The sequence below is a fragment of the Phycodurus eques genome, chromosome 8 (genome assembly GCF_024500275.1).
Source record: "Phycodurus eques isolate BA_2022a chromosome 8, UOR_Pequ_1.1, whole genome shotgun sequence".
In the NCBI taxonomy this organism is placed as follows: domain Eukaryota; kingdom Metazoa; phylum Chordata; class Actinopteri; order Syngnathiformes; family Syngnathidae; genus Phycodurus; species Phycodurus eques.
The window spans coordinates 3,844,034-3,855,489 of record NC_084532.1 but is presented as its reverse complement, the minus strand read 5'-3'; the positions used below and the strand labels follow the sequence as shown (position 1 = coordinate 3,855,489).

Sequence of the window (11,456 nt, the reverse complement as noted above, 5' to 3'; positions counted from 1 at the left end):
CCCACCTGATTTGTGATATTACTGTGTCTGTCTCATTGCATTCTTTCCTATATTACTGCAAGCAAACAAAGCCTTTCAGGACCTTCTCTGAGCCTACTGCTGTCAGATTTTAGACTAGCAATGTGGGTCAGAACTTCTGTGTATCACTTTTAACCCACCTAGGGTGGGACTTCACAGTAAGTCAGAAAAGATTTTCAGTGTAGGGTTGATATTGCAACATGGAACAGGGCATGCTGAAAGCCTCATGTTGTAACAGGGTATTTTCCTTGCCCAAAAATGTTTACTAAAACTAGGCAACCTACTTGGCATGCACCTGGAGTACCGGTATATGGTATGGAGGATTCTGTTTACATTTTCAGGGACAAAGTGCCTTTTATTTATGTTATGTTCAGTGACAGTTTTGTTGATACGTATTAATTCCTAAGGGAATATTTTAATTATTGATGTTAAATTACTAAACAATGTAAATATTTTATTATTGTTAAAATAATTTAGTTTTTTTAAGGGCGATTTTATTTAATTTTTTTCTTGTGGGTACTGTAATTGTGTTGTCAGCAGTGCGACAGATTGCAACTCTTGCGATTACAAAGTCTTTTTGACATTCCTGACAGTGGTTATAATGACAATCTAGACAGCAGGCAGAGTTACAACCCTGATCTGTTTATCTGGAGTTTCCATTTAGTTAGAATCATTATTCAGACAAAGAAAAGCTTTAACTGCCAGTTGCAACTTTAACTGCCAGTTGCAGCTTGCAGTTCCATCTGTTTTATGCTATTACTATATCTGCTCCGACCTGCTATGCAATTTAGGTTTCAACCATTGAAGAGCATTGCAGGAAAGGGGAATGTAATCAAATACACGGAAATGCGCACAGGAATGCAAATGCATATTTCCACTATGTTAACTGCACACACAAATACACATGAGCATAATGAGTGTGGCAAAGAGCAACAGAGCCACTTTCAAGAATGTTGTTTTCAACTACAGGTGGTTCTACTTTATCCTCTCCGCCCATTCCTAGCCCACCTTCCCTCATCACCCCATCTATGTTGTACACTCTTTGCTTGGCTTCTTCTCCCTTTATCTGCCTGCTGTCTCCCAATTTCTAACTCCTCTTGTGCATTTCAGGTTCAAGTTGCAGGTTGCAATTTCCCCTCCTTTCCCCTCCCCCTCTTGTACACAAACCCCTTCAGAACCCGCCCCCATGTTTACATTCCCTTCTCCATATTTGAGCAGCTCAAGGCCTTTGCACATGCTTTTTTCTCATGCTGATGTTCTTTTGTTCTTTTGACTCGTGTGCAGCATGAGCTTGTTTACCTGTTTAATTCAGTATGTGATGGTGTTTTAGTCCTAGATAGATGATCACCCTTTAACCTCACTCTACCCCAGAGACAAAGAAGCACAAGTGCATACTTACTCTTACTCTCTATCTGTGTCAACTTGGGCAGGATGCAGGGGGAGGAAAAGGGAAGCAGAGGAAGGGACTCAGCTATCTAAGGAGGCCCTTTTCAAAACGGTGGTGCCGGTGAAGGCGGAGATTAATTGGGACGGAGGAGGCAAGGAAGAAGCGTAGTCGGGACATGGGTGGGGCAGAGACGGACAGGAGGGACTGGGGGTGGTCTGTTGGCACCTTAAGAGTAAGTTCTATGCTTGTTTTCCTGTGTTGACTGCCTGCGAGTCAGAAAGGACGATAGAGGAGGAGGACAGAGCAGGTACTCTCCCTTGCAATCTCAACTTTCTTTCTTGTCCTTGCATCGTTTTCCTTCCCGCTTGTCATCCTCTGTTCCTGTTTCTTGAACTGTGAGGAAAAGATCAAGCAGTAACTGTATTGTTCTGATCTGTCTGCAGAGGGAATAGTGAACGTTTTCTCCTGATTGCAGGTACAGTAGGCTGCTTTTCATAGTGTTGATGACAATTTCCTATGTGGTGTGTCTGTTATTGTATTTGTAATATAACATTTTATCCTGTAACAGATGTTCAAAATCAACTTTTGAATGTACTGTGTTATATCTGTATATGGGCACATCGAAGAGTGATAGCCCTATTAGACCAGCTGTGAGAGCTTACCATGCATGTCTGGAATTTATTGGCTCTTTGGACTTAAGAGGCCGTGCTCATGTAGTCCTGGTATGCACTGTATGCATTGCTGCAAGAAGTACATGGCACACTCTTACAAACTCTAAGCGCAAAAACATTCATCAGAAAACAACATGATTGGTATTTTCCTTTCTAGCGTATTTCAATCAAAAAGCGTATTGTGTTGAGCGGGTCTGTTAAAGTATCACAGTCAGCGTGAGTGTAACTGACTGACTGTGGTTTCTGTTCGTGTGAATAATCAACAATCAGTTTGGTCTGACCTCAGGCAGATTTCTGTGACAGACATGTTATTTGCGTGACACACACATGCATGTGCGTGCCACCTTACACCCCTTATCTACTTGTAGTGTGTCAAGGGAGATGGCAATGATTCAACATTTCTTTGCTTATGTTTGCTTTTCATAATTAATCATTAACAACAGTGATGCAAGGCATAAATAAACAATATAAAATTAACTGCAAAGCATGCTCTTTTTTTTCCTCAAGTGCGATGCTTACATTTTTACAGTAGAGTCTGTATCTTTATAGCTGATACTGAACTCGAAAAAAAATCAGAACCTTATACTGTAGTATATCTTTCCCAGGGACCAAAAGTAGAGGTAGGATTTAAAAATCGAGTGTCGAGGGTACAAAAGCAATACATATGAGGGTTGACCAAATGAGCCAAGTAGGTCAATGGTGCAATTGTGTACTTTTTATTTATATTGACTTCAGTTTCGTTTTTAGCAGCCACTGTGATTTTTTTTATGTCGTGATCACAGTTTATTTGTATAAAACAGATAAAAAAGAGAAAATAAAAAAGATTTTCACATTACTCATGCCAAAAATGTCTTCCTGGATCTGCACCAAAATATCATAAATTCTTCCTTGCTCCACACTTACTCTTAAATAATCTTTAGTGTAAATAATTTATAAGTAGATTTTGCATGATCCTGCTCACAAACAAACAAATCAAATCAAATGAAACACATGCCAAAAAAAACCATCTTTCTTGGGTGTAATAATGCATGAACCTTACAGATTTCAGGCATATGCCAAAGATGCTAATTTAAATTATGAAGGTCTAAAACATCATTGGAATGTATTTATTAGTATTTATTTATCCATTCATTCATTCACTCATGCATGTATTTAGGGTGAACCCGCATTTATCGCATTGGATACATTCCAAATATGCCCGGAATAGGTAAATATTTGTGATATAGAGATGATAGAAATTAATTAAATTTTAACAATCCCACACGCTTTCAATACATCTAAACTTATTAAAACACACTTTTTAAAGTATTCCTTTCTCTTCCTGTTCTCACTGTCTTACCCACTCAATCCTCCAAATAATGACCCGCGGTTTAGCAGGGGAACACTGTATTCCCTAAAACGAGCACTATAACATCATTGGACTGGATTCACTTCTGATCACCTCTTTGAACACTGCAATGAAAGAAATTATTGTGTCTTCACAGCTAAACACCTACAGCTCATGCCCCAGAATGACACTCGTTTGTCAGCGTGAGGAAAAGGAGTGATGACGAAGAATCTTCCCTTCTCTTGCTCCAGTGACCAAATGCCATCTGCCAGCATTCATTTAGGCCTTTGTGTTTCGTTCTAAAGGTGGAGTAGCAGCACAAGACACAGCTAAACAAGCTGACAATATTTCTCAGCCTCTACCAGTGGTCATGACTGAGCTGGCTACACGTGAAAGAACAAAGGAGGGGGTGTCTAAAGATGAGTCTTTCTTGGGACAAACTATGACTGGAGAATGTTCATCTAGCGAAAGGGAGACTGATATATTGGAAGATGAGGATGATGTAGCAGCTCCTTTTTCAGACACGCCATGTAGCAGTAATAGTTGCACCCTTTCAACTGAGAATCTGCCTGAAGGCTCGATACTGTCCCATGCTGACTTTACTAACGGTTGGATTCAACAGCAAACAGAAGCCAAAAATAACTTGGTATCCAATGGAGAATACAGCTCAGGTAAATGGAATGAGAAGCCATCACCATCGGTGGCTCCTTATACACCAACCAGAGGACACTGCAATAGGCTAGAGGCGCAGAGAGGTGGACTGGAAGAGGCTAATCCTTGCAGTGTTTCACAAAACTCCGATATTTTAGACACGATGCAGTCAATACATTTCACAAATGCATCATCTTGCCAAGAAGCAGAGTTAGCTTCATTATCTATAGAAATAGATGACTCAATAGAGCAGTTGAACCAACTGGTTCTGGATTTGGACCCCACCTTTGTTCCTGTTTCTACTGGCTGTGCCCCCCTGTCACGATCCACCACCTTCAAAAGCAGTGGCCTCAAAGATAAAAGAAATACCCATCTGACTGGTAAGACATTTCTTACTTTTCACTCTATGTAGAGTACATTAGATTAGCTTATATAGTAAGTCTATCACATTTAGATATATGGGTGGGTCACCCAGTTAGTACCCTGCATTGACCTTTACTCAATACTCACTAACACCTATAGCCAAGAAGGGTACCAAATAGGAGTTGAACAACTTCAGATTTTTTATTGTTGACGTGGAGGTCATCCAATCACTTTCAGATGCTTGCTCATCTAACCACATTCAAATACCTTTGTGTCCTAGCAGACACTATTGTAAATTTATTTTTTATTTAATCTAGTCACATGTAGAATATGCATACTGTATTTTTAAGTTAAGCAGTGATTATGTTCCAATTTAAATATATATTTTTGTTACTGGTTTTATTGAAGTTATTTTTCAGGATTTCCTAATATAATTTTGTATTTATTTTATTCAGAAGACTATATTGTCCACAGGTGTGAATGTGAGTGCAAATAGTTGTTTGTTTCCATGTGCCCTGCGATTGGATGGCAGCTGGTTCATGGTGTACCCCGCCTCCCGCCAAAGATCGCTGGGATAGGCTCCAGCAGCCGTGACCCTAGTGAGGATAAGCGGTATAGATAATGGATGGATGGATTTATTTTATTCAATTGTAGCACATACTTAATTTTTAAAGTAACTTTATGTAACCTATTGGTTAATAATAAATGGGTCAGGTTTTATCATACTTACTGTTGCTGGTTATTGTTCTCTGTTTGAGTGATATCACTTCATCAAGCCTTTTCTAACATTCCATACTAAAAAAAATAAGTAAAGCATGTATGATTATTGCTAATATAGGACCGATATCGGTATTGGCCAAAATTCAAGGCTGGAATATTGGTATCGGATCTTAAGGGAAAAAGTTGGATCGGGACATCCCTAACTTTTGTCCTTAATGTGCAAACAAAAACATGCAATACAGTATGACAAGAACGATGGTGAAAGGACAATGATAACTTTGGCTTTGGCCTCTGGCTAACTATATTAACAAAATATTTGATCTTATCTAGTCTAATATTTCAAAACAAAATAATTGGTGGCCGACTGGTTAGAGCGTCTGCCTCACAGTTGTGAGGACCGGGGTTCAAATCCCCCACACAGGCCCCGCCTGTGTGGAGTTTGTATGTTCTCCCCGTGCTTGCGTGAGTTTTCTCCGGGCACTCCGGTTTCCTCCCACGTCCCAAAAACATGCATGGTAGGTTAATTGACAACTCTAAATTGAGCGTAGGTGTGACTGTGAGTGCGAATGGTTGTTTGTTTGTATGTGTTCTGCGATTGGCTGGCAACCAATTAAGGGTATACCCCTCCTCGTGCCCAATGATAGCTGGGATAGGGTCCAGCACGCCCGCGACCCTCGTGAGGAGAAGCGGCTCAGAAAATTGATGGATGGATGGAAGAAAGAGCACTTTCTTTTGCATTTACGGAGTGACCCTGAAAGCACCTTGCGCATGTAAACATGAATAGCAGCCACACTTAATCGGTTGCCAAATACGGCGTTTTACCCTGACATATGAAGTCTCGTATGTAGTGCATTCAGACGTGTTTTATCCTGGAAGTTCCTAACAAAACCTGGCACTCTCGAATGAAAATTAACTTCAGTTCGAAAACCGTTCACAGACGCCAGAATGAGAGGCATTCTCAATCACGTGCATCAGGCAGAAATGAACTACTGTAAATTCAGTTCACATTCGCCCAAAATATGAACAAGTTCATTAATTTCCGTTCATTGAACTCGTTCGGGTACAACATTGGTTGTCGGAGTCATCGGCGAGTGGAGGAGTGCCTCCTATTTCCAAATCCGTTGCCATCGACGAACAGCTTGACAAAAAACTGTCACTGTACCAAAAATAGCAGGTCCCAGAGACCTGTGTGTCATATTCCTCTTAAACACTGCCGCCATGCTGCTCTATCTCTGCGCAGAGCTCTATGCGACAATAGATAGAACTCCAGCCATCATGGCTGCCACATCAATTCAACATGGCTGTCATATGCCAATGCATTTGATGGAATGTCACCGCATTCATGATGGCCTGTTTGCTGGATCTAGTCATATTGTATATCTGTGACACGGAAATACTTGTGTCGCAGTCTCTGCCTATATTGCACCACAGCACCAGTAAACAACAGCAGCCAATTCTGGAAGTAACAGACTTTATCAAAGCCAGTTTAACTGACAACTGGACACATGTACTGTCCTGACAATCTGTTAAATCAAGGTTCTACTTTATAGCGATTTTCTACCTTCAATGTATTCAAAGCACTTTAACACTTGTCTCCTCATTCACTTACTGATGACACAGGATCAGTAGCCACTGGGGGTTCAGTATCTTACTCAAGGACACTTGGACATAGTCACAGGGGCTCAGGATCAAACCTTCAACCATATGTGTTGGGGGACAATCACTCTTCCACTTATTTTTCCTCTGGTTAGTTAGTTAGTTAGAGCTGTTAGTGTCATGAGGCACAAATAGGCCACAATTGTGGTTTCTGTAAACTGTAGGTTTTTACAGGAGCAGGTGATTGGTCCACTTCCCAACCCCAGCACCTGGTATTCTTAAGTGGTCTCCCATCCAAGTACTAACCAGGACCGACCCTGCTTAGCTTCCGAGATCGGACGAGATCGGGCACTCCCAGTGTACTGTGCGGGTGTTTCCTCTGGTGCATACTGTAAATTTGTTCAATTTGTGGAGGGTAAAAACGTTCATTAGGTTTTTAGATGTACAGTACCTCGGTCAGAGAGTCTGTCAGAGGGATGTTGATATATATACTCAAAGGCTTAGTTGAAGTAAACGCTTGTATTTTATTGCATAGATGACAATGACTGTGCATGGACGTCTCTGTATTATATATTTTAGACAGATATTTTGTTACAGGTATTTGCAAGTGATTAGGAATGCTTTGGAAGCATTCAACATGTTTACCACTGTGTTTAAATGAGGCCTTCCTCTTCGTCTCTTAGAGTTGCATTCTTCACACTGGAGGACCACTTTTTGCTGTTACATTAGGAATCAATTACATGTCGGCATGCAGAGGAAAAGGAATTCTCATTAGAATAAATGAAGACTGACACAAACAAGACAAAGATTCTTGAAGCCTTTGTCTCTGAGCGGTAACAGGATTGTTGTGGAGCAACATTTTTCTCGTCCATTTTCCAACAGCCAAAACAGCTTGAGGTGTAACCTAACCCAGTAAAACCTACTCCATGCATGCATAGGAAGAACATGCAAACTCCACTCAAAAAAATCTAAGTGTATACACTGTAGTAATGTGTTGGTTGCGAATGAGCTGGTTCTTAGAGCCAGTTCTTTGAAGAGAATGATGGGACCCAATTTGTTTTTTTCTCATTTTCTTTCCTGTTAATGCCACATATGATTCTTCAAAATACGTGGCAGCTTCTGTGTGCCCTAGAGCTATGCACAAATCAGTGGTGACTGAAATCGATATTCGAGTCTGCCCAAAAACAAAAGAATTTTCAGATTCGAATCATAACAAATCAAAGAATAACGTACTACTACTTTATTCTGACGAGAGCTGCAATGCTGCCACGCTGCATTTACTGAAACAATTACAACCCCAATTCCAATGGAGTTGGGACATTGTGTTAAACATAAATAAAAACAGATTACAATGATTTGCAAATCATCCATCCATCCATCCATTTTCTGAGCCGCTTCTCCTCACTAGGGTCGCGGGCGTGCTGGAGCCTATCCCAGCTGTCATCGGGCAGGAGGCGGGGTACACCCTGAACTGGTTGCCAGCCAATCGCAGAACACATACAAACAAACAACCATTCACACTCACAGTCACACCTACGGGCAATTTAGAGTCTCCAATTAATGCATGTTTTTGGTATGTGGGAGGAAACCGGAGTAACCGGGGAAAGCCCACGCAGGCACGGGGAGAACATGCTAACTCCACACAGGCGGGGCCAGGGATTGAACCCAGGTCCTCAGAACTGTGAGGTTGACACTCTAACCAGTCGACCACCGCGCCGCCTGATTTGCAAATCATGTTCGACCTATATTTAGTTGAATACACTACAAAGAAAAACTAATGTTCAAATAAAAATAATAAAAACGCAAAAAATAAGCACATAATCATTAACTTAGAATTTTATGGCTGCAACACGTTCCAAAAAAGCTGGGACAAGTGGCAAAAAAGACTGAGAAAGTTGAGGAATGCTCATCAAACACCTGTTTGATTGGGTAGAAAAGGAGCTTCCCTGAATTGCTCAGTCATTCACAAGTAAAGATGGGGCGAGGTTCATCTCTTTGTGAAGTGCGTGAGAAAATAGTCCAACAGTTTAAGGACAATGTTCCTCAACGTACAATTGCAAGGAATTTAGGGATTCCATCATCTACGGTCCATAATATCATCAAAAGGTTCAGAGAATCTGGAGAAATCACTGCATGTAAGGGGCAAGGCCGAAAACCAACATTGAATGCCCATGACCTTCGATCCCTCAGGTGGCACTGCATCAAAAACCGACTTCAATGTGTAAAGGTTATCACCTACATGGGCTCAGGAACACTTCAGGAAACCAATGTCAGTAAATACAGTTCGGCGCTACATCCGTAAGTGCAACTTGAAACTCTACTGTGCAAACCAAAAGCCATTTATCAACAACACCCAGAAACGCCGCCGGCTTCTTTGGGCTCGAGCTCATCTAAGACGGACTGATATAAAGTGGAGAAGTGTTCTGTGGTCCGACGAGTCCACATTTCAAATTGTTTTTGGAAATTGTGGACGTCGTGCCCTCTGGGCCAAAGAGGAAAAGTACTATCCGGACTGTTGTGGATGCAAAGTTCAAAAGTCAGCATCTGTGACGGTATGGGACTGTGTTAGTGCCAATGGCATGGGTGACTTACAAATCTGTGAAGGCACCATTAATGCTGAAAGGTACATACAGGTTTTGGAAAAACACATGCTGCCATCCAAGCAACGTCTTTTTATGGACGCCCCTGCTTATTTCAGCAAGACAATGCCAAACCACATTCTGTACGTGTTACAACAGTGTGGCTTCGTAGTAAAAGAGTTGAACAGCTGAAGCTGTACATCAAGCAAGAATGGGAAAGAATTCCACCTAAAAAGCTTCAACAATTAGTGTCCTCAGTTCCCAAACGTTTATTGAATGTTGTTAAAAGAAAAGGTGACGTAACACAGTGGTAAACATGACCCTGTCCCAGCTGTTTTGGAACGTGTTGCAGCCATACAATTCTAAGTTAATGATTATTTGCTAAAAACAATAAAGTTTATCAATTTGAACATTAAATATCTTGTCTTTGTAGTGTATTCAATTAAATATAGGTCGAACATGATTTGCAAATCATTGTATTCTGTTTGCCAGCACGGTGGTCAACTGGTTAGAGCGTCTGCCTCACGGTTCTGAAGACCGGAGTTCAATCCCCGCCCTCCCCTGTGTGGAGTTTGCATGTTCTCCCTGTGCCTGCGTGGGTTTTCTCCGGGCACTCCGGTTTCCTCCCACATCCCAAAAACATGCATGCAGGTTAATTGAAGACTCTAAATTGTTCGTAGGTGTGAATGTGAGTGCAAATGGTTGTTTGTTTATGTGTGCCCTGCGATTGGCTGGCAACCAGTTCCGGGTGTACCCCGCCTCCTGCCCGAAGAGAGCTGGGATAGGCTCTGGCACGCCCCCGTCCCTTGTGAGGATAAGCGGCTTGGAAAATGGATGGATGTATTCTGTTTATATTTAAGTTTAACACAACGTCACAACTTCATTGGAATTGGGGTTGTAAAATGGAACAATTTAATGTAATCATAAGGTTTTGATGTTTGTTGCAGTGGCAAGGAAAGACCACCAGGGGGCAGGGCGGCTCTGCCTCACTTGCCTACCCTGACGCACCTTACTGGTGATGGCTTTCCAAGTCTAATTCCTGAATACGATGCTGTCGTTGTACGTTGTAGAAGAATAAAATGATGTCGTCTACAAAACGAACATGGCTCAAATAAGCGCCGTTAAGTTTTAGTCATTCTTTTTCCCAATTGAGCTTTTTAAATATTTCTTCAAGGCAAGCTGTAAATAGCTTCGGAGACAGTGTGTCACCTTGCCTGACGCCTTTTACTAGACTTATTTGCACTCTTTCATCATCAATTTGTATTGAACCTGAAGAATCGTTGTATATTGATTGTAGAATGTTGATACAGGTCGGCTCTATCCCTTGATTTACCAGCGCCTGCAGTATTGAAGTGGTGGTGACTGAGTCAAATGCTTTTTCATTGTCTACACAGAGAGGGATTTTGTACTTGTGTCGTTCGATTATTTGATGAACTGTCTGTATGTGGTCCATAGTATTAAAACCGCTACAAAAACCCGCTGTGCTTCACTGAGTTTGATTACCAATTCGTTTGTCCAATATCTTTGTAAAGACTTTCTAAATCGTTGCGAGCAGGTTTATTGGGCGATAATTTCTTATAGGCCCATTTTATCGCCTGCTTTATGTAGCAAAATGATTTCTGCGTCTTTCCATGTCGTCGTTACTTTTTGCAAGTCCAAGCAGTTGAAATAGTTTTACAAGGATCTTATTAAGTTCGTTGCCTCCTGCTTTAAGTATTTCAACAGAAATTTTATCTCGACCACAAGCTTTTCCAGCATTAAGTGAACTAATAGCACTTTCAACCTCTTCATTCGGGATACATGGAACTGGGTCTGCTTCTAGCTTTCCAGTAATCATTCGTTGAGGGTCATTGTATAGGTTTGTATAAAATTCTTTAACTCGTACGATTTCTTGGCTGCTGTGACATATCGTTCCATCTGCCATTTTCAAATAAAAAAATATTTTCTTGTGGCGAATTAATGTGTGTTTAACGTTTTTTATTCCATATCCAGCTTCAAGCGTAATCTGAACAACACGAACGTTGTAAATTCTCAGTTCTTCTCGTATCTTTTTCCGAATCGTCTTGCACTATTCACCATATTCAATTATGTTGATAATGCTGCCCCTTTTCTTCATTTCTCATTGCTTTTTCATTAAGTCGAAA

General features: G+C 41.1%; 1 protein-coding gene and 1 pseudogene across 3 annotated transcripts in view; one reads left to right on the top strand and one right to left on the bottom strand.

Moving 5' to 3' along the window:
- Window positions 1-1,583: 1,583 nt before the first annotated feature.
- The window catches only part of tns3.2 (tensin 3, tandem duplicate 2), a 40,169-nt gene continuing 30,296 nt past the window's right edge, over window positions 1,584-11,456 (top strand). The window contains exons 1-3 of one of the 3 annotated variants that reach the window (XM_061683190.1): window positions 1,584-1,712; window positions 1,849-1,880; window positions 3,561-4,434. In XM_061683190.1, the coding sequence (XP_061539174.1) occupies window positions 3,774-4,434 (661 nt within the window). In that variant the 5' untranslated portion in view covers window positions 1,584-1,712; window positions 1,849-1,880; window positions 3,561-3,773. The remainder of the gene's footprint in view (window positions 1,713-1,848; window positions 1,881-3,560; window positions 4,435-11,456) is intronic. The other 2 variants (XM_061683191.1, XM_061683192.1) reach the window with 2 other exon arrangements.
- Window positions 6,990-7,109, bottom strand: LOC133406872 (5S ribosomal RNA; annotated as a pseudogene).